Here is a 22,314-nt window from a genome sequence, read left to right on the forward strand (position 1 = left end):
CTCCTCCCACTCCTCCCACTCCTCCCACTCCTCCCACTCCTCCCACTCCTCCCACTCCTCCCACTCCTCCCACGCCCCTACCTTCAATTGATCTACTATTCTTCCCCCTCCACCATCCGCCTCCCCTCCACCTTCAACCGCTCATCATCCGCCCGTTCCAGCACCACCTGGGGAATCAACCCCAGCGCCAAGAAAAACGCCAACGCCGCGAGGCCCGCATTCACCGTGAACACAATCCGGAAGGCTTTTCGATAGGCGGGGATGAGGAGGGCGCGGGCCTGTTCTGCTTGTTCGGTTGGTAGGGAGGAGAGGTAGTTGCTGGGGCTGGCGAGGAAGGATTGTTTTTCCGTCGGGGTCAGGTTTAGGGTGCTTGTTGTGGTGGAGAGGAGGTTGGTTCTGTGGGTGGTTGGGTGGGTGAGTGAGTAAATTGTTGAATGTGTTGGGTTGGGGGAAGATTGGACGTACATGATTGTTCCGGCGATGGCGAGGCCGAGAGTTCCGCCTAGGTTTCGGATGAAGCTGTGTTGGGGAGGAGATGGGGTGTTAGTGGTGGTGGGATGAGGGGAAGGGGGATGTTGGGCTTGGCTTGGACCTACTTCCGGAATGAAGTCACGATGGCCATGTCGTGGCGTTCGACACCGGCTTGGACTGCGATTAGGGCTCTAAGGTTTTGTGAGCGTTTGTTTTGCCTGTACACAGTAGGATGGTCGAAATGGAGTGGGGTGGGGTGGAGCTTACGGCTGTAGAGTGTTTCCTGCGCCTATACCAGTCAGAATGCTATATCCGACCTGTTTGCCTAGACTGGATGATTTGTCGAGGGTCGAGATTAGGCCGAGTCCGACGGCCCAGATGATCCAGCCGAACAGGATAGGTTCTCGATATCGGCCGATCCAGTGGACGATTAGGCCGGAGACGGTGCTGCTTACAGCTTATGTTGAGTGAGTACGAATGCCCAGGGGAGGGAGGATAATGGGATATGCGACGTACTCTGCAGCAAAGTGATTGGTAATAACATGGCAGCGGCTTTAGTGGTCGAGTAGTAGAACACCAATTCATAGAATGTCGGGATGTAGTACAGCTGCACCACCAAGTTCCACCCGTTGATGAACATGGTTAAGCAGGCGCCGTTGACAATGCGCGATTTGAAGATATGCATGGGCACTAGAGGATATGAAGCGCCTTTCCACTGCCATAGCATAAACACCACACACACAGCAACCCCAATGACGATGGTTGCTATAACATGCGCTGACTTCCAGGGATACTCGCCACCACCCCAAGTCAGCCCGAGCATGAGCAGAGCCGTACCTCCTAGAGCTAAGAGGGCCCCAAGGAAGTCGACGGCCTTCAGTTTTGCTTTCCATTCGCCAGTGACCTTTCGCAAAGGCATGAAGAACAGCACCGCCAACGTGGCAATGGCTGTGAGTGGCAGCATGAGCCGGAAGATCCATCGCCAGGAGTCGTGCGATATCGAAGCGAGAGCTCCCCCGATGACAGGGCCGATGCCATTTCCAATGGCAACCACGGCCCCGAGAATGCCTTGATATTTACCTCGTTCGCGGAGTGGCACCACATCGCTGACAATCATTTGTGCCACGGACATGAGCCCGCCACCGCCGATGCCAGTAATGGCACGGAAGACAATCAATTGGGTGGCTGTCTGGGCTAGAGACGAGGCTAACAGTCCGACAAAAGTGATACCAAAGCCCACAAAAAGGACATATTTCCGGGACCAGATATCGGAGAGTCGCCCGTATAAGAGTTGGAAGCAGGTCGAGGTGCTGCAATGTGTCAGTACAAGTACCATTATTCTTTGGTCATTGAACCCGACATACACAAAATACCCTCCAGATATCCAAGACGTCTGGTTGCTGGCGTTCAGGGAATTTCCGATGATAGATAGACTCCCTGCCAGCGTGGTCTGGTCCATGACTGCTACCAGATCGACTGCCGCGCAAGCCAGGAATATCCATTGGCACGTTAGCTATCGATGACCCAAGATCCATACGATAATGACCTACCATAATAATAGTGCTCCTGGGGACATAGTTGGTCTGCTCATTGAAGACATGCGGTGCTGCTGCTTTCGTCTCTCCACTGATTGATTCTGCGGCAACATCTTGGGAGACAGGTGATGAGTCTGCCTGCTTGGGCTCCTCGTTAATCAAAGTCTTAGACATCTATGTTTTCTCAACAGTTCGCAGTGCGATACGAAACTAAAGAATCCGGAGTAAAGGCAATTGAAAAAGGTCAATTGAGATAAAGTCGACCCCTAGCACCGTAACGGCGACGCGATAGACTTCTAAACCAGGGGTTGACCGAATCAAGACCGCGATGCCGGAATCGTATAAACCGATAAGAGATGTTTCACACAGTTGCAATCAGAATAGTCGAGGAGTACATAGAACAGATGGCTTCTCGTCCGCAGAAGCCAACCCAGCGCCGGTTAGGGTTAGAGGGAAAAGGATCGACCAAAACCTGCTCAAATGCCCTCGTCCTTCCGTGTAGATCTTTGTCATACATACTCTCTTTCATGGATTATGGCGATCTTTCTGGTTGTATCGGCATTAAAATATTTGCTTGATTCATGATTGAGTAAGCTGCCAGATGTCATGGCCCCATCTACGTGTTGCCCGTCCTTATCGAGTTAGACCTCAAGAGTGACTTCTGCAAGATACTGATCATCCGAATGTTGCGCTGAACCAAGATTCACGCCCGCCACATCAGCACCTGCTTAATGCGAGACGAGGAACTGCCTGAAGCGGATTCTGGATGTACACCATGATGCCTCAGTGGGTCATCAGCATCATACGCCGAATGCGATTCTGCCGCCAGAAAAAGCACATCTAGTGCAGTGAGGGGTCACGGCACCCTTTGGCAGCAGAGCCCTATAATATGATGTTCCTTTCCCTCCATGCCGGTTTATTCATATTGCTACTCACCTGTTGGTTCAAGCTCTGACATCATGGCCAACGGTAACGAACATAATGTATACTTTGGTCCGGATGCGCTCAAGAAGTACTTTGACCCCGACTCCCAGCCTCCTTTGCCGCTGGTGGAGCTGCCCCAGCGATTGAATCCATACCACCAGGACGGCGTACGGATCTATGCCAAAATGATGACCATGCACCCGGCAAACAATGTGAAAGCCATGCCAGGTATGTCTGCTCTCAGTGGGTGAAACTTTGGTGGCTGGCACTGGCACTGATGAAATCAGCGATGAACATGCTTGAGTCCGCTGTGGTGCCAGGCAGGACGAAGACGATTGTCGAATACAGCTCGGGATCCACCGTGATCTCAATGTCTATGATCGCTCGTGTGATGCACGGCATTAGCGACACGCGAGCCTTCTTGAGTAACAAGACCAGCGAGGCCAAGCTACGGTTGATGCAATTTTTTGGCCTTCACATCACGCTGTTCGGTGGCCCGTCTCAACCGGAACCATATGATGAGCGCGGAGGTATCCAAAATGCCCGCGTAATGGCCACACGGTCCAATGATATTGTCAACCCCAACCAGTATGAGAACGATGACAACTGGCATGCACACATCCGGTGGACCGGCCCCCAGATACTCAAGCAGCTCCCGGAGATCAATGTGATTTGTGCTGGCATGGGCACCTCTGGCACAATGACCGGATTGGGGACTTACTTCCAAGGAGCCAAGCCATCTGTGTTACGGCTCGGTGTCTGCACTGCGCCAGGGGACCGGGTCCCGGGACCACGGTCATTTGCCCTAATGAAGCCCGTGGAGTTCCCCTGGAGGGACGCACTGGATGCGCTCGAAGAAGTCAACTCACATGACTCATACTCCTTATCCTTGGACTTGTGTCGAGAAGGGATCGTCTGTGGGCCGTCATCCGGGTTTAATTTGACAGGCCTCTTCCAGATGCTAGAGAAACGGAAAGCTGCCGGTACCTTGTCACAGCTAGTGGGACCAGATGGTTCCGTTCACTGTGTGTTCCTCTGTTGCGATCTGCCATATCAATACATTGGCGAGTACTTTCAGAAACTAGGGCCCGAGAAGTTCCCTCCGATTCAAAATCAGGTAGGTTAGCGATCTTGAACCCCAAAGCTGAGGTGATTTTGACACCCTTCTTCCAGAGCCTCGCTTGCGTTGATCTTTACCGATATGATGAGAGCTGGGAGAGGAGCCCCGTCGTATTGTTCACTCATTATTACGAATCCCCCCGGTGCTTTTCGCCCAACCTCTTGAGCGGCATGGTACTCCGACCTCTGTGCTGCATCTTGGACTTGAGAACAGCGGTGGACTTTGCCACTTGGAACCTTCCGGGATCAGTGAGCATTCCCCTGCAGAGCCTGGACTCTCATACGCCCAGGCCATTCTCTGAGCCAGTTGTGCTGAAGGCGCAGTGGCTGGAGCTGGAAGCATTGTTCAGCAACGAGGGCGTTCTTAGTAAACTGAACGCCCATCACGTCCTGGTGATCTGTTACAATGGAGATACCGCGCGGGTAGCCACCAGTGTGCTGCGAGCGAAGGGGATCGAAGCGGACAGTCTCCGGGGAGGATACCAAGCGTTGAAGGACCATATGCTGTGGGGAAGCGGCGGAATGGCGTCGGAGATTATTGGCAAAGCAGGGAAGAAGAACGACGAGGCGCCGGCGGGTTTCGCGGCGCTCCCGGTCACGGACCCACACTAGGCCGCATCGGGGACGCAAACGATGGTCTCCATCGCGACGTTGCATTCCTTCGTTTCACTCTCTTTCCTTCGCTACATACTAGATGTCTACTCAATGACGAAATCTTCATCTGCTTTTGCTTTCAATTTGCCTTTTCCCGGGATCCACTCTCGGGTCATCGGCCAGAGGCGCGAGAATATCCAAATGCATCAGAATTCCACTTCTACTCTAGTGATCCCGCGCAAATCTGCTCACCAGCCCATGTAAGAGACTGGAGAGAGGGGCTGGGAAAACAGAAACGGCCTGGTAACTGCCCACTCATTCTACTTCCCAGACAACAAGTCACTATGCTAAGTGTCATAGCAGAATATGACGATCGGCTAGCTAGTCTCCCGGCACACGGCCCGAATGCGTATACATTCCACGCTAAACACAGAAATCTGCTCAATTGTGAGCACCTTCCGGCCAATGAGCACCCGGTTGTTACTGGACAACGACATGGCTCGGGGCAAGGCTGCTGCTTCCGCTAGGTCGGGAGGCCCATGACTCGTACCACGGGTGATGGTTGTCAGTCCATCAGGAATCACTGGGCCATGTTGTTACATCGCCTCCCTCTGGGGTTCCTACCTGGTTTGTTCAAAACCCACGCCTTGGGGCACATGGTCTCACTTAGAAATGACCATATCCCTGGCTTCTAGAACCACGTTGTGGTGTAATGGTCATACAGAGCATTGTCGGACAAAACCTAGTCGACCGGCGTCTCTGGACAATAACCTTTCAACATGGGGCTTCCATGGCTGGACCAACCGGTTCTGCTACATTCTTCTCGAGCCGATGATTGCTCCTTGACACCAGAACAGTGTGCCTATCGCTACGGGCATTGGAGATACTGGTACCTTTCTCCGATTCTCATGTGTAGCTAATGTGATATTGATGACGCTGTCAATAGGTACCAATCTGACCATGTCTACGCTTTAAATACTATATACTTTTTATGTGCAACTGTCGGTGTTTTCACTATACTGCACCTGGTTTCCAAGCACAGCCCGCTCCCATTAAAGAGATCTACCGTCTGGCAACGATCAATAGCAGCAGGGAGATATCTCACCTACAAATGCTTCCAACTACCCGTGTTGCGTTCCTGCACCTATTCGCTGGGGGTCATTCTCCTGGGGGTGATAGGAACCGTATTCTTCTTGGGTTGGCTCACTGCATTCTGATGAATCGGAACTTTGGCTGACCGTTGACAGCCATGACCCTAGGGCCCCGGCCTTACTACTGGCCCAATACGGCAACGGTCTCTTATGGCAGTAGCCCACCGATTGCAACGAGAAGCGGGTGGATGGCGTTGGCTTTACTGCCATTTGTCTTGTCAGTGACATCCGAAGTATGATGGTATCACCAGGTGCTAACCTCGAGCAGGGCACTGAGTGCAAAAGCCAATCTTATTTCAGCATTGACTGGGGTACCTCATGAGAAGCTTCAAGTATGTCTAGCCCCGACTGATTGAGACACAAGCTGACTGCTCAGGTCTTCCACCATTGGACCAGTTACGCTATGTTTGTCCTGGCGCTCGTACATACGTTTCCGTTCATAGTCTATCACATTGATAAAGGTGATATGGTTGAGCAGTGGAAAACCGAAGTGACCTATTGGACCGGGGTTGCTGCTTTAATTCCGCAGGCATATTTGACACTTATGTCCTTGCCAGCCATCCGGTGAGACCAATCTATACCATCGCCGAACAAGCCAAGCTGACCCCTACAGGAATCGTTTCTACGAGTTCTTCAAGGCCACCCACTTTCTCGCCGCTTTGCTATTCATCATATTCTTCTTCTTCCACTGCGACTTTCGTCTGACCTCATGGTACGCTTCCAGAGACCCCATATAATCCTGTCACGCTCACACCATCAGGGACTACTTCATCGCCACGGGGGCTATCTACCTCTTCAGCCTTTGTATAGCCAACATCCGCACATACTTTATGCATGGCCGCCACACAGCCATAATCGAGCAGCTCCCCTGCGGCCTTGTCCGAGTCAGGATTCCTACCATCATGACCTGGCGTCCAGGCCAACACGTCTTCGTCCGATTTCTCAGCCTCCAACGAGGTATCCATTGCTTCAGTACCCATCCGTTCACCATCTGCTCCCTCCACCACGACCCCGAGAAAACCGGCAAAGCGCCAGAAATCATCTTCTACATCAAGCCACGCCGAGGACTGACCGCCAGCCTGGGAAACACCGCCCTCGAGAAGCCCAACTCATCCGAGACCGTGTTCCTCGAAGGCCCATACGGCGGGATATCCGAGTCCACCAACCTTGCACGATTCGACACCGTCATCCTCATCACCGGCGGCACCGGTGGCGGCTTTTCCCTCCCGATCCTCGAAGAAGCACTCAAATCGTACCATCACCAGCCCACTCAACCCACTCCAACCATCCAAGTGTACTTCGCAACCCGAACCCACACCCTAGCAGAGTGGTACCGGGAAGAGATCAAATCCAAACTAGCAGCCTATGGCATTCCCGACGACAATATCTCCCTATCCATCTACATCACCTCATCAACCCTCCTCCCCACCCCAGCGTCCGGCTCCCCCCTCCTCCCCTCCTCGGGCGAAAAAGGGAGTTCCCCAGACTCCATACACCGCATCCCATCCCAGACAGACCTAAATTCAGACAAGGTCCAGGTAGGAAGCCGACCCGACATCCAAGGGATCATCGCCGCCAGCACGACATCACACACGGCGCGCCACATCGCCATCTTCACCTGCGGACCGGCGTCGATGATCCAGGATGTGCGGAATGCAGCCGCGGAAGCACAAAGCCAGGTGATTCGAAAGAACAGCTCCGTGGAGGAGGTATATCTACATACGGAACCGTTTTCGTGAGTTCTAACCCCGCCCTGAAACCTCTCACTCGATGCAGAATATAATCTGACTTACAGGTAAACAGGTGGTAAATAATAGACATCTTAAAGCACCTGGATACCCCGGCGTCGGATCCGTATACTGTACAGACATCCTGCTTGCCTTGGCTTGCCTATATTTCAAGAGCATGACAGAACGTACATATTTACCCCCCTCTCGATTTTCATACTCTTTCTCTGCAGATAGGAAATAGCCGCGAGCTATACAATGCATCCATCCTATAATTCAAAAGCACGTTCCAAGAAATAACAGTAGGGATGGAACAATATTTTCTTTCCCCATCAAATGTAACGTGATGCATATTACTACTATATGTAAGTACGCGAGTTTCATTTGTACAGCAAGATCATTGTTAGTCGTACTGATTCCCCTCGACTCTCAGATAACTACTCATATGCAAAATAAGATGAAGTGTAAGAGGATACTATACTCATTTGGTAAACCCAATCCCCCATTCACTCTTAATCAATAGACAATTCTACCCAAAACGAACTAAATCCGATGAGGTCAGATCAAATATAATTCTATGATCAACAATGATCGATATATCATATCATCTAGCCAAGCAATCCAACAAGATCAACCACCACTACCAACAACAGAGGTAAAAGTAGATAGGTGTCTCATCTAACCTTCCCTTCAAAAAGCAGGCAAGCATAATAAATGCACTGAGCAGCAAAAATCTAGGTCGTCATCATCTAACCAAAAACCAATCAAGCAGATAAAAAAGGAAGAGGAGGAAGTAAAAAAGGAAGCACATCTCATCATCAACCAAACATTAGCTAGGATCAACAAACAACTCTAGATCTATACCCCTAACACCGATCCGAAAAAGGGATAACAATGAATGAATGATCAAACAACAACGCCAACCCGGGAGGAATCTGTAAGGTCTCTAGGAGTGGAGAGTGGAATGGAGGGAAGGGGGGAGAGTATGAGAAATATGATGATGATGATGATGAGATAGAACAGAAATGTGCGTCATCTGTCTATGCATGTTGTATGTATGTACCTCGACAAGATCCAAGGATCATATGCTGGAAATTGAGAGGGAGTCTAGATGGTAGTAGGTAAAGAGTGTGAATGAGGTAAAAATAAAGGAAAAAGGGCTAATTCTTCGTCCTCTCCAAATAGTCCATCAGAGATGCTCTCATCCGGACATTGACCACACCGCCCACGCCGTACGCGGGCACGATCTTGCCCATGCGCGCAAAGCAACTCGGGATGTAGTCGCGTCGGATGCGCGAGGCGCGCTCGCGCCAGCCTAATCCTCCCGGCGGCTGCCGGTTATATAGATCCAGACCGAGAAGGTGCATGGGCGTGCTGGCGAACTGCATCAGAGCGGGACAAGAGAACTGCGCGAGGGCGGCTTTCATTCCGGGGGTGGAGGCAATGGCGTCCGGAATGGAGGGGGCGACGAGCGCGGGGATGTTGAAGGAGGCGAAAATGGTGATGCTATCGCGGAGGCAGAAAAGAGAGTATGAGATCTTAGGGACTTTGGCGGCCCCCGAGGGGTGACAGGAGGCTGGGGCGGATGTGGACGCGGATGGGGATCTTGACGGTGGCGCCGACGGAGATGCGGATGTGGATGCAGATGCAGATGCAGGAGAGGATGCGCCAAAGATGCGCGCGAATCTGGCGTCCTTATATACACAGATACCCATGTTCACTGCGGTGGTGGTGAGGAATTTGGCGGTGCCGGGAAAGACGGTTTCGAAGGGCTTGTTGCGCATGGTGGAGGTGAACGTGTCAATCGTGTTCGCGGTCAGGTAGGTGGCCGTGTACAGCGTGTAGATGAGGAGGAATGGAGTGCTGAGGAAAAAGCCCGCGGGTTTCGTGATCATGGATCGGAAGCAGGAGGTTATGGTCTGGCGGATGGGGACGCCTTTTGCTGCTTTCTCGATGATCGCACTGAATAATGAGGTCGGTTAGTTTTGCTTCCCGGCAGGTGGAAATCGAGCGAGATAGAGCATACCGGTCGATGACCGTGATGACCGGGCATGTCAAGGCTCCTGCAGTCGCCGCGCTGGCAACGTCGACTCCCAGTCGCGCGCCCAAGCGGTTGGTGTTCCAATCAGTCGATATGGATTGCTCAGAGATTGTCGACATGGTGAGCGGCGCTTCGGGGGAGAGCGCATTCCGAGGCATGGTGGCCGGTCGGGGATGGAAGCAGGAAGCGGAGACGAAGTGAGACAGACGAAGGGAAAAAAGAAAGAAAGAAAGAACGAGGAAAACAAGGACGAAGGGATGTAACTGCGATGGCTAATATAACGTCATCCAGATAGGCGCAGGAGAAGACAATTGCCGGGAGGGACTGACGAAGGCGAACAGGTCTCACTCGGAGAAGAAACGTCAACGAGGGATTAAGGTAAGGAAGCCCGACGGCTCAGACGCCCATCGTGGAGGTAGGTAGCTTGGAGTTAGCCTCACGCCAGGCATGCAGCAGTGAGAAGAGAGAGAGATCACATCAGATTAATCTGGATTAATTAATGGGCGAACTGCAGCGGACGAGAACCGCCCGGCCAATGATGAGGGCAGCTTTTTGCAAAACCCCTCGGAACGGCCCTCCGATGCCGGCCGAGCTGGCGGCCAAAACTGCCGACGGGCCTCCATTCTACCGTAACACGCGTCGGCTAAACAAAAAAAAAAAGTGCATTCTAAGATTTCATTCCCGGGTTTTACACACACATGATAAATGCTCCCAAACGCCAAAATGATCGTCTCTTAATCATGACCGCAGCACTCAATCCATGCCCCAAATACCGAGGATAGAATGAATACCATCCGTAGCTTAGCTTAGTTGGCCGGGTTCGCCTGGAATCCGTCCAGCGTGACATTCACAGAGCCAGCTTGTACCAGCTAGATTCCATATTAGTTTGATGAAGCACCCAAAGAGGGGAGAGATTAGAAAAAACTTACCGCCCGCTGCAAATCATCAATGAGATCATCCACATCTTCAATACCCACACACAGTCGAATAAGATCCTCGGGCATCGCACGCTCCCGTCTGGTCTTCTCGTCAATGCTGGCATGGCTCATGCGGCACGGCATACTGATCAAGCTGTTGACACAGCCAAAGCTGACGCTGATAGCCCACAGCTTCGCGCTCTCAACAATCCGCTCACTCACTCCCACATCTCCGGTCTCGAACGAAAGCACAGCTCCCGAGCCCCGGGCCATGGAGTGGTGCAGCTCGTACTGCGGGTGCGACCGGAGTCCAGGGTACCGCACCTTGAAGCCGTGGCTTTCAAGGAACTCGGCAATGCGCTGTGCGTTGGTCTGCTGCTGGTCCATCCGGACCTTGAGGGTCTTCACACCACGCAGCAACAGCCACGAGTCGAAGGGGGACAGACCGCAGCCGGAAGCGTTGATCGTGAAGTACAGTCGCTCGCCGAGAGCCATGTCGTTAACCGCGATCACACCGGCCATGAGATCGTGGTGACCGGACAGGTACTTGGTACCACTCTCGTACACAATATCCGCACCGAGCTCGAGAGGGTTGAGCAGAAGAGGAGACATCATGGTGTTGTCGACAGACACAATGCAATTGGGGTTCGCTTCGTGGGCGGCCGCGGCAATCTCGGGAATATCCACGATCTTGATGAGCGGGTTGGTCGGCGTCTCGAGCAGGACCATGGCCGTTTTCGAGGTCAAGACCTCGCGCACCTTTTCGGGTGCCGTAGTATCAACATGGTGGACGATGATACCGCCGTTCGTGGACAGATACTTCAGGAGGCGATTCGTGCCACCGTACAGGTCGTCACCGGTCACCACTTCGTCACCAGGACGAAGCAGGCGGGAAATCACGTCCATAGCAGCCATGCCAGAAGACACAACCAAAGCCCTCTGGGCAGACATGATCTTGGCAAGGTGTCGCTCCAGGTGCGTCCGAGTAGGGTTTCCGGAGCGAGTGTAGTCATATTCGCCGCCTCCGCCACCGGAAGTCTGTTTGAATGTAGCACTCTACAGAGACATCAATTAGCTCCTTCTCCGCAGCCTGATCACCCATATCCGATGGTGTGACCCGAGCGATGGAATACGCCGGGGAATTGATTAGTACCTGATAGATCGGAACGCTGCTGGCATTGTACTGATCATTTCCTTCCGTGTATACTAGCTCCGTGGCAATGTTGTAGCGTCTGCCAGCGTGAGGGCTAGAAGGGGCGGGGGAGGGAGGCAGATCGTGTCCTTCGAGGTCGACACGAGGGAAGGCCTTCTTCACGGCATCACCACCGGATCCTGAGGCCGACATCGCTGCGGGGACGGGGCGGCGGGGGGGATCGTAAAGGGCGATGGAAAGGGGTTGAGGTGAGGTGATAGACACCACAGGACGGCAGAGCAGATGGAATGGAAGCGAAGAGCGATGACAATGGCAAAAACAACAATGGGATTGCCAAAGAATGATGGGATAGCAAAGGTGCTGGTATGGAAAAGGGCGAAATTATTATCTTCCCCAGAAGAGTCACCCCGAGTCGTAGTCAGCATTGGCCGTTGCCCAAGTCGGTAAGGATTGCCCCAGATCCCGTGCCCTGTCATTGGTTGAACCGGCCAGGCCGCGATGTCGTCATCCGCTAGGCCCAGTCGGGACGCGTCCTGCCACTGACTCATCCATCGCCTGAGGTATCAACTATCAAGTGTACGAGGATGGAGGCGGCCTTCTTCGGCCCAGAGGGCTCGATATCATTATCTACTAGGTTGCACGGCAGAGTGCATCAACTCGAAATCTGCCACTGAGGTCATTATACACATGAATGTCGGGCGCATTCGCCCAATGCTCCTTACTCCGTCCCGAGGAATGACACTAGCCCATACCTCCAACGACCAGGAAGAGCTGAACATGAGATCCACCGTAGCCAAATACATAGCATGCTACACCCTTCCGAAGAACCACCTGCACGTGGTATTGGTGATGTAGCCCAGCACGACCGTACATCCATCAAATAACCGCCCACGCCCTGTTAGATCACAAAAAAGAAGAGAATCCACAAGCCCGACACCGCTTAGGTTGCCAGGTCGCCAAAACTACCGTTAATGCCGAAGAATTGGAACCTGCGAGAAGAGCATTGGTTAGTGGTTCTAATCACCCATGCGCGCGGATAGCCTCAGCCCAAGTCGCAGAAAACTTACCAGTCCTCCACATTGAGAGTGGTTGGAGCTGTCGGCCCGCTCCGTGAGCTACTACTCCAGTTGTCATCCTGGCTTGCAGCATCCATCGTCGCCCCACCCAAAGCAGCGTCCATGCTCTGCATCGGCCAACCCTGCTGGCTCTCTAACCCAAACACCTGCTGTGGTTGCTGACCTGGCAGGCTGATCCCAGGGGTCAGAGTCGACATAACCTCTGGACTACCCTGAGCGGCAGAAAGACTGCCGCGCGCCGCCATTTGTTGAGGAATTATTGGCCGCTGGTCCATGTTCTGAGCTTGTAGCTGAGACTGCATCTGGAGTTGCGGGTCAACCGCGTTCGGTTGGGGAGACGTCAATTCTGGGAAGAATGCTGTGCCATCAGGGAACAATTGGTCCGGCTGGAAGTTCTCCCAAAGGGACGGGGAAAGGTTGGGAGAGGTACGCGTAACAAGGAATAGATCCGGTGGCGTTGCAGGCAAGGAAAATTGGTTGAAAGGGGTCGTCGGGCGCGTATTTCCGCGAGAAACTCCCGGCCCTCCTGGGGCTGGAGGAGAGCCTTGAGGCAAGCTTAGACCAGGAGGCTGCATCTCCCTTGAGGGGGTGACTGCAGGCGTTTGAGGACGAGATCGCTCGTAAGAGACCGGCGGTGTGGGACGTCCCCCATTGGGCAAGCCGAATTCCATCTCATCGAACTTGCGCTTCGGGGGTTCGGGCCTCTTCGCAGGCGGCTGTTGCATCGTCTCGGGCCGTACTCTCTGATGTCTTCTGCCTGCAGCTTTCTGAAGGCGCTCTTCCAGGACTTTGTTTCCAAGAATAGACTCAAAAAGCGTATGCACCATTTTGGCCACAAGCCAAACTTTGGACACGTCCTTAAGGGCCTGCATGCAGATGTTGATACGTTCCTGACAGGTAGCCACAATTGAGGGAACGGATGATCGCATTTGGTAGACATGCATAATCAAAGCCGAGAACAAGCTGTAGACACTGTACAGGGGTCAGCGCGCTATCCGCATCTGGCAGATGTGTCATCTTACATGAAGGCAGGCGCATATCGGATTTCATGGTGATTCTGGAGGTTCTCCACAATCGAGGTGATCATTCCGGCAGCCTGGAACGCGATCGTTCGCGATGGGTACGCCATCTCTTCCACGCGGTAATTACTCGAAACAGAAGACGCAGGCGGCATGTGTGCTCGATGTAGAAGACAAAGCGTGGTGCTTTAGGTCAAGTTAGCGCGAAAGCATACGAATCATCATCTCGCAATAACTCACTAATAATTGGCATGAAGAAGAGCTGCCCAGAAGTGATGCCGTTGCCGTTGCCAACACACCTCCTTAGGGCAGTTTTGAAGCCAGTCTGCCAATGCCATATCCGAGTGGGTGAGATCCATAGCATTCATTCGCCTAGATTTCGAGGCCACCGAGTACTGTTGGGAAAGAACCAAGCCCATGATCTCGCAGAGCTTGACATACTGAAGGAAGAATTGTACGTGGACCGGGTCGGGCGGATACTCCGCAACAATATCGACCTCGTCTTCGATGAAATCATCTTCGGTCAACATCCCCACGTCCGAATCATCGGTGTTGATGCCGATGGGCCGTCCGAGCGCGACAGCCACCGATCGGTCTCTCGTGAAGAGGGTCCACCAGATTCGCTTCCAGAGCCTCTTGTCAGGCTTGCTAAGCTGGGAAGATTCCACGCTGCAGCGCCATCAATAAGTCTTCTACAAAATGCGCAGAATGTGATAAGAGCTAAACATACCTTCGATGCATACCCGAACCCTGAGCAACGACCATCGCCACTCTTGTCCAGTAAAAGACATTTTTCGTGACATCTAAGGCGTGTTAGCGAAGCTCCTGTAGGGGTCAAGGGCACGAGTTGCATGCACAACTATGCCTACCTTCAGGCCCTTCCCAGTACCAGCCTAGAAGAACCAGCGCTTGGACGATGGTGACACGATCATCTTCATAATTCGCATCATAGAGTGCTTTTGCCCGTTTATAAAATGTCATGGCAGCTGGCGTGGTTGAACCATTGGCGTCCATCAGTTGCTGATTGGTACAGACCCGCGAGCCAGCTAAAAGAATGGCTTGGAGAAGCAGCAAAGATGGGGGGTTCTTCGGATCCCGATATTGCCGCAAAAAGCGGCTGCGGTTAACGATGGGGACCACGGGGGCAACCCATTTAAAGTAGGCGTCGACCAGCTCGTCACACAGGGGCTTTGGCGGCAGCAAGAAGGCACCACGTTGGTGCAGAATATCCAACTCCAGGCTGTCCAGGTCCGTCAACCGAGCGGGCGTGCCTCCCATGTTGGGAGGCAGAGGGTAGTGTACAACATCGGTGGTCCCATGGCGATCCTGAACGAGGAGCGATAGGTTTGACGACTCGCCGAGATAGGCAACCCGTCCTGGTTCCTTTATCGGGGCGCGCGCAAACTTGGGCTTCATAAACTGGGCGTACATTGAATTATGGGAAGCCTGTTGAGCGGCCTGTGTTTCCGTGAGGGTAGTAACCGGCATCCCGTCGACGGCCATTGGGTTGCTCTGATAACCGAAGGCATCCTTGCCGCTCGGTATTGCTGGTGGCTCCGGCTTGCTCGGCGGCGATTTTGCTTCGACTTCCTCACCTCTAGTAAGACCAAGGGATGGCATGGTCAGTGAAAGTGTACCATGAGGACGGGAGGGAGCATTGAGGGGCATACCCGCTTGTATTATCCTTCGATTTGGTTTGGTTCTTCTTGCGTTTCGGCGTAGGGATTCTGCACTCGATCGAAAAGGCCACGCAGTTGGTGCATGGCACACCTAGACTGGCCGCATCGCAGCGAACCTGGTCATTGGAGTGGCATGATTAGCAAGCTCGGTCGGTCGTCAAAATCTCGGGCGCACCGCAAAACACGGCCCGGAGGCACCCATCTGGGTGGGGACGGGAGGTTTCAAGAAAAGGGGGAGGCTCACTTTTCGAGCATGGCATGTCTTAACAAGCGCAAGAGAATGATGTTAGCCAAAGAAAGTCTTGGTAATTGGAGTAAGTGTGGTTGGATTGCCCTTGTCCTTGAGGGAGCCGTCGCATAGTCTGCGGGCGGGCGAGTAGGGAGAGAGGGAACAAGCTGCGCTTGAGCCGAGGTGCCGAGGCTCCCAGCACAAACGCGACCTCGCAGGAAGCAAGACGTACCTCACAAGCACGCGACGCACGTTGTCTGTTGGAGAAGGCGATTAGATAAAGCAGGTTAGCTTCTCGAAGGTCTCGACCAATTTTGAATCTATACTTTTCGCCCGGTAGCCACCCGGATCGCGGTTTGAGGGTCTGCGCCTGGCTTTCAGGCGCTTCATCCTCACCACAGCCCCGCGAGCGCAAACGGGCAAAAGCAACGACCGAACTGTCACCACTCACCTTCTGAAACTCATGTGTCCGTTAGATCCCGTGCGCACAGTAATACCAGAGGTCCCTGTTGAGCCCGCTGTACTTGGGGCTGGGCTGGTTTTGGAGGCTGTTGGATCTGAGTGGTTTTCTGCCGTGCTCATGGCCACCAGGTATCCATCCAGAGACTTTGCGACAAAGAAATGGGCGCTGAATCAGCGAGGGCCGTAAAAAATAGGGTCGGGAGATTCGTTAAGGTTTGGGAATCGGGAATCGCAAAAAGGGCAAAAGAGGAAAATACGTCAGACGGCAGGAAAGGAAAGGTGAGGGCAGGTCGAGGGGAAAAAGTAACGATGGCAATGTGAGAGCCTGGGAGGCAGTGAGTGAGTGGTGACTGGTGGGTTGCTTTTTCTAAACCGTCTGGGACAGCTTCTGGACTAGCAGAAGCACGGAACGGAACAGGCCAAGCACCAAGCAGGAGGGGAGAGGAACTGAACGCCACCCGACCGATGGATGCGATGGATGGGGTCTGGCGGAGGTCACAGGGGAGGGAGGAGAGGAACGACGATGGACCAGGAGGGGCAGGGGAGAAAATTCCCGGGATGATAAGAATAAGAATAAGAATAATAATAAAAATAAAAAGACTGGGGGAGGGACTTCAGGAACCCGCGAGGCGATCACTGCTGTTGCGACTCTTTGCGACCTGCGACTTGACTTTGGCAAAGGAAAGGAACCAGGTCCAGTCAACCCAATGGCATCCGCAGCAGAAAGCGTTGCGGACTGATGGTGTGGCCCTGCAGGGTGGCGTCAGGCAGTCGGAGGGAACACTGTGACTGAACGGAGGGACTCCCAGGCAGAAGGGGGAGGGGGGAAGCCGGAACTGTGGAGAAGGTTGCTTAGTATTGCTTCGTTCCCTGTCGTCGGTCCAGAAATTACGGTCGGGCCAAGGCCTTTAGGGGATCCAGCCAGGGTCCATCGCGTTGGTGTGTAGCTATTTCAGGCCTTGCTCAACCCGGAAGACACGGTTCAGGTACGGGTTGATCCTGTGGATTGGGGCATGATGCTCCTGGAGCCACGGCCTCAAAAGGTAAGCACAATACGACTGCTTTGTAATGTCATGACTCATGAGACATTGACAGATGATGATGAAGGGGGGGAAATCGTCACCTCCCCCCCCAGCTGTCTGAAGAGTGCACCCAGTAGGTACTACTTCGTTCGGCGCCCTAACCCCGAACGGATCCTTTGAAGTACCCCGTACAATCCTAGAGAAGGAATCCCGATGGGTATCTTTTCATCTTCATCGAGTATCAAGTAGGATCTACGATCGAATGCTCGAGTCCAAATGTCGCAGCAGATGCATCGGGTCCTCCTTCACTTCGCACTACTGTACAACAGGTGTGCAGGTTCCATTAATAATGATAATAATGCATTCTCCCGTGGATTTTAAGCTTCTTTGTTGATTTTCTTTTTCCACTCCACAAGTGGAGTCCGCCGGTTGCTTCGTCGTCATTAGAATTCCGCTTATGCCCATTTGTGCATCGGTCGCGGAAATAAAAGGACCAACCCCATGAACACAAGCAGAAGAGGCAGCCATCGGAGGAGAGACAACGGAGATGGAGGAAGAATGTCTATCTAGTTACTATGGAGTCTCTACTACGGAGCAAGGACTCCTGGAAACCCGAACGTGGAAAGCTCCGAGTCTCTAGTACGAGCACCGTTCCAGTTTTTGGGTCCGACTCATCTGACCACAAATCTTGGTTCTCATGCTAATTAGCGCGCCCGTCCCCCGGGCGTGTCGAACATGCTTTCGTAGTTTGTCCAACACCACCACCAGTCATCATAATATCCTTGTCTAGGATTATCCAGACGGAGGCTTATCGGGGAATCTCACCCACCTGTCCATGAGGGATTAATCAATCATGGGGAATCCTGCATGAGCCAACCCCCATCAGGGGCCCTCAACCTACCGCAACCCTCCCCGCCCTCATTGCGTGTCTTCAGGTTAATGCAGGAGAATCCCGGTTAGAGAATCACGATGCTCCCAACCCAATGGGAAGTCCCAGCGGCCCATCCTTCGCAGTCCATGCCGTTCTGAGCGTCCTCGGGGTTCTGCCCCCCCGCTCGCGAACCCCGATGTCACCGGGGATTATGTTCCAGTATCCACGAGGGACTCGATCCATTGTGCCGGAAGGAGAATGGATGGGCGTGCCTGACTTGGCCTTGCGAACGGCGGCTTCCCCGCAACTCAGCCCTTGGCCTGTCAGCCATGCAGGGGGGGCGCCCTGGGTGGATGCCCTCGACCCGGAGCGATCTTAGCTTGCCCTCTCGGGTCTAGACGGCTCGCCCCCAGGCAGCTGGATGGCGTCACCTTCGGCTTGTGAAACCTCGGCTGAGGCCTCTATATACCACCAACCCACGAATTCACAGCCCATGCAGGACGGGAACAGTGCAGAAGCAAAATATAAACTAGAGCTGCAAGAAACACATCTTGTCCGGGACATGTCGTTTACCCTTCAGGAAACGACTTGCGACCCCGGGCTGCAACAATAGAAATTCGGACGATCCGGGGCTTTCGCCTCATCCGGAGTAGTGTATATTAGTCCAATGCACGTATCTAACTATATCACACATGTACAAGATTCATTACATCTCCTGGTGGAGCTTGCTGGCGCGTCGTTGCAAAAGTCGCGCAGACCTGAGATCTATTAGGTGGTGCGACTGTCCGTTTCGCCTGGCTTTTCACTGGTGTCGGTCTCCGCCGATCCATTGACAGCTTCGACGACAGCGGCTCCAAATGCCGTCGCCCGGGGCCCAAAGTCGACTCCACCGATCATCACCTCGCTGAGGAACTCCAGTCCCGCCACAAACGTGCACAGGAAGCTGGCAATGCAGAAGTGACTGATCGTCGTGCCAATGTCCAACCAGGAGCCCTCGTCCCGGACCATGTAGAAGAAGTTCAACGTCATGATATCCGAAATCGACATCACAACCATGAACAACGCACTGGGGGCGACCTCCAATCGGCGGTTAAGGATGCCCAGGTTAGCACTGATGATTGCGAAGGGAATGAGAAGCTTCAGGATAAGTAGGGCGCCCTGACTGAACGGGCTGAAGATCGGAATGAGCCGGCACACACTCTCCAGTGAGAACGAGGAGACTGATGCGATGTTCCCGGTGCTGAAAAAGGCGGATTGCAGGAGGAAGAAGAAAAACAAAGCCACACGCGCATCTGAAACGCCGAGTGTCCGGTAGCGGTAAGCTTGGCCTTCAACAACTGCCGTGGCTTCCGTGCCAGGCTTCTTGGAAGGTGCGGACCCATTTCTCGTGGCTGCCGTATACACATAAATGGCATGCTCTAGCCGAACCCAAGTGGCCAGGGTCATGCAGAAGACGAAATAAAATAGGCCCTCGTAAGAAATGGTGAGGATGATGAATGTCGGGGAGAAAGTGAGGAAGAGGACCATCAGACGATGCAGGTAGTGGCTATTCGAGTAAAGTCGGTAGAGAAACGGGAGTAGGAGTGATGCAACTAGTTTACTGTATTAGCCAGGGATGCAGCTTTATACTAAACAATAGATAATAGGGAATGGCCCGTAGACAGCTCGAGTTTCCCGTTCACATTAAACACTTACCTAGAACGAACCAACCAACCACTTGATTGCCGAACGGCAGTCCTTGTTTGGCTTGGATAGAAGTTGCACTAGACCTCGTGACTATCAAGGCAAGTAAGACCATACCCAGCTACTTAGCATTAGCAGATTATCCCCATGTTAGGAAATTCGCACATACCTGCGCGCCCATGATTGTGCGTGAGCCGCGGCTAGAAATGGCAAAGGATGACTGAGTTGAGGACTTCTGTCCCAAGACGTAATCTTCAAAGAGCAAGTACAACAGGCCCGTGAAGAACATCAACAGGCCGCTCCAGGTTCTGCATGTGCGATTAGTCAAGGCCAGCAAGTCACTTCCATGCGCCCGGGAAAACGTACATCATGCCTATGTCTTCGACTTTATTTGCCGGGAGCAAAGTGAAGCCACTCATGAGAAGGCAGCCGACGGCCCATGAAAGAGAAAGTAGAGCATGCTTCTTAACAAATCCTACCCCATAGAACAAGGGCCAAGAAGCGCCCAAGATAAAGCACACGGTAAAGATCTCGCGGTGAAAGTAAGATTGCACCTATAAGCGACCGTTAGCCAGGCCGTCCAGTCCCTTAGAGTGTAGCAACATACCAGGGCCTCCAATACGCCTACAAAAATCAATGACTGGAATCCAAACGCGACATAGCCACTCGCTGAGTGGACATGACTCATGAGTATCTCCCGGCCAGCAAGTAAAGCCTTTCGTCGGACAAACACCTCTTCCCAGAAAAAGACCGGGAAGAACCCATAGAAATAGTACCGCCCGGAGGAGCGTTGAAAGAAAAAGACAGAGAAAAGCGCAACAAGGATAGAGGAGAAGAATGAAGTGCTGAATACTGTCCGGTTCGAGTCAGCAGTGCCATGAAGGACATGCAAGTCGATAACCGTGGTTAGAGCATATGCGATCCAACCTAGGTAACCCAATGTGACAATAGTTCTCAGAAAGAGCCAGTCATATGTCTGTAGATAGCGCAGACCTTCCAAAGCAGTGGCCAGGAGAGCAGAGGACATTTCGATAGATTCATCGTACAAGCCGTCTGCAATCTTAGCCTTTATCTCCTGAAGATGTTCATCGACCGAGGTCTGGCCATGATCGGCCAGAGGCGCAAAGGGTTTATACCGAAGCAGGGCGGCCTTTTTCTGCTCCTCCTTGACACGGTACATCTCCAAGACCGTCTGAGTATTGGCTAGCGCGGCAAGGGCCTTATCCTTTGGACTGGCATCCAAGAACTCCAGAGGTAGCTCACCCACCGAATTTGTAGGAAAGTCAAGTCCAACAAGGTATGCCATCAGGGCTGCAACATCAGCCTGCGCAACATCATTCCGCTGAATGTTGTCAAAGCCCCAGTCGGACGAGACACCATCCTCATGACCCGTTAGCGTGCCTTCCTGAGTGTATCTAGGACCGGACACCCCAGAGCCCCAGACCACGAGTGGTGTCCGCGTATTGTCCGGATGGCCATCCCCATGACTGCCCCAATCGCTCATTCCGTGGTCCGCCGTAAAAACGAAGGCGGTTTCATCATCTCCATAGAACTCCTCCACCAGCTGCGTGATTTCTTGCACCCCCTTGTCCACTAGTTTGATATTGCGCAGATATTCCTTCGAATATGGACGGAATCCATGGCCCGTCGTATCGAGCCCGAGGAGGTGCAGGAAGAAAACCAACTTGTCTTCGCGCAATTTCGCATTCAACTCAGGATCCGTTTTGGCGGAAGTAAACAATTCCTTCACTTTATCAAAGACCCAGGTGTCCAGCAGTGTTGCGTCAGATGAGAAGTCTTCTGCCTCTTCTCCGTACGTGTCCGCGTCAACCCTTCCGGGAACTGCGCCTTCCTGGAACATTAGAAGAATATCCGGACTCCCCCAGCTCCATGTATGCCGGCTGCGATTGAAGACGCTGTCGAAGTTCACCGGGTTTAGCTTCCATCCTGTTGTTACCGCTGAAACATCCTCGTACAACCCCGCGATAAGCGCAACGTGGCCAGGCCGCGACTCGGTAGGGACTCGAGTATGGGAAATTCCAAAGGTGCCGTGGGACAGTACCCTCGATCGAATGTATGGTGCTAGGTAGATGGGCTCCGTATCCTCTCCAGTGGTGTCGTCGGGGTCAGGCAATGCCTGGAAGGCTTTATCGGCACGCAGGCCATCGGCAACGAACAGAACGAGACGTTTGGCGGGAGCAGCGGCATCGGGTTCTCGTTCCACACGAAACGATTTCATACCACTAACAATTGGGCTGACAAAGTAGATATCGAAGATCGAATAGGCGTAAATTAAGTGAAACACCACCGCGAGGGTGAGAAACCCTACACGGCCGAGACGCGCCATGATTTCCGATACAGGAGATCCGACTCGGGGAAAGGGTTAATTAAAGGAGTGAAATTGAGTCCCGAGGACGTGGAGAAACCATTAGATCAAGCAATAGATACAAAGAAGAAAGAGAAGATAGAAGACGGCGAGGTAGGCCGATGCAACCACTTCCTCGCGTCGAGCTTAGGAAGAGACAGTGAGTCCTTAGCAGGCTGGCAGCTGCTGAGCACTTTTCCGCGTGCCTGAATTGGGGGAACTTGGGGAAGGCCCGCAGCCAATGGCGGGCCACCGATTCGACACGGACGGGGCTAC

At 53.1% G+C, this 22,314-nt stretch overlaps 6 protein-coding genes across 6 annotated transcripts; 2 read left to right on the forward strand and 4 right to left on the reverse strand.

The window, feature by feature from the left end:
* Positions 1 to 95: 95 nt before the first annotated feature.
* On the reverse strand, positions 96 to 2,180 carry BO80DRAFT_368693 (putative MFS drug transporter; the record flags this gene model as incomplete). Its single annotated transcript, XM_025716352.1, has 7 exons — positions 96 to 396; positions 466 to 519; positions 597 to 662; positions 739 to 928; positions 988 to 1,781; positions 1,836 to 1,984; positions 2,022 to 2,180. The coding sequence occupies 7 exons, from the start codon at positions 2,178 to 2,180 to the stop codon at positions 96 to 98; spliced, it is 1,713 nt and encodes a 570-aa protein (XP_025569774.1).
* Positions 2,181 to 2,965: 785 nt separating this feature from the next.
* Positions 2,966 to 4,661, forward strand: BO80DRAFT_450171 (putative cysteine synthase B; the record flags this gene model as incomplete). The annotated part of the gene is made up of 3 exons (XM_025721794.1): positions 2,966 to 3,158; positions 3,218 to 4,047; positions 4,104 to 4,661. 3 exons carry the CDS (start codon positions 2,966 to 2,968, stop codon positions 4,659 to 4,661), a joined length of 1,581 nt encoding a protein of 526 aa, XP_025569775.1.
* A 761-nt stretch (positions 4,662 to 5,422) lies between these two features.
* Positions 5,423 to 7,533, forward strand: BO80DRAFT_459746 (ferric reductase family protein; the record flags this gene model as incomplete). The annotated part of the gene is made up of 7 exons (XM_025722357.1): positions 5,423 to 5,532; positions 5,590 to 5,840; positions 5,891 to 6,011; positions 6,063 to 6,126; positions 6,171 to 6,358; positions 6,408 to 6,506; positions 6,555 to 7,533. The coding sequence occupies 7 exons, from the start codon at positions 5,423 to 5,425 to the stop codon at positions 7,531 to 7,533; spliced, it is 1,812 nt and encodes a 603-aa protein (XP_025569776.1).
* A 1,148-nt stretch (positions 7,534 to 8,681) lies between these two features.
* BO80DRAFT_368652 (cystathionine beta-lyase STR3) lies at positions 8,682 to 11,824 on the reverse strand (the record flags this gene model as incomplete). The annotated part of the gene is made up of 5 exons (XM_025716349.1): positions 8,682 to 9,483; positions 9,548 to 9,692; positions 10,134 to 10,179; positions 10,492 to 11,535; positions 11,633 to 11,824. 5 exons carry the CDS (start codon positions 11,822 to 11,824, stop codon positions 8,682 to 8,684), a joined length of 2,229 nt encoding a protein of 742 aa, XP_025569777.1.
* Positions 11,825 to 12,565: 741 nt separating this feature from the next.
* On the reverse strand, positions 12,566 to 15,486 carry farA (CeGAL family transcription factor). Its single transcript, XM_025714755.1, has 6 exons — positions 15,398 to 15,486; positions 14,597 to 15,324; positions 14,458 to 14,530; positions 13,968 to 14,396; positions 13,731 to 13,913; positions 12,566 to 13,680 (listed from the first exon to the last, which is right to left on the reverse strand). Exons 2-6 carry the CDS (start codon positions 15,228 to 15,230, stop codon positions 12,696 to 12,698), a joined length of 2,304 nt encoding a protein of 767 aa, XP_025569778.1. The 5' UTR covers positions 15,231 to 15,324; positions 15,398 to 15,486; the 3' UTR covers positions 12,566 to 12,695.
* Positions 15,487 to 18,575: 3,089 nt separating this feature from the next.
* Positions 18,576 to 22,241, reverse strand: BO80DRAFT_418853 (mannose-ethanolamine phosphotransferase MCD4). Its single transcript, XM_025718283.1, has 5 exons — positions 20,281 to 22,241; positions 20,040 to 20,227; positions 19,843 to 19,981; positions 19,686 to 19,794; positions 18,576 to 19,582 (listed from the first exon to the last, which is right to left on the reverse strand). Exons 1-5 carry the CDS (start codon positions 22,018 to 22,020, stop codon positions 18,759 to 18,761), a joined length of 3,000 nt encoding a protein of 999 aa, XP_025569779.1. The 5' UTR covers positions 22,021 to 22,241; the 3' UTR covers positions 18,576 to 18,758.
* Between the last annotated feature and the right edge of the window lie 73 nt (positions 22,242 to 22,314).

This window comes from Aspergillus ibericus, assembly GCF_003184845.1.
Source record: "Aspergillus ibericus CBS 121593 unplaced genomic scaffold BO80scaffold_74, whole genome shotgun sequence".
Taxonomy (NCBI): domain Eukaryota; kingdom Fungi; phylum Ascomycota; class Eurotiomycetes; order Eurotiales; family Aspergillaceae; genus Aspergillus; species Aspergillus ibericus.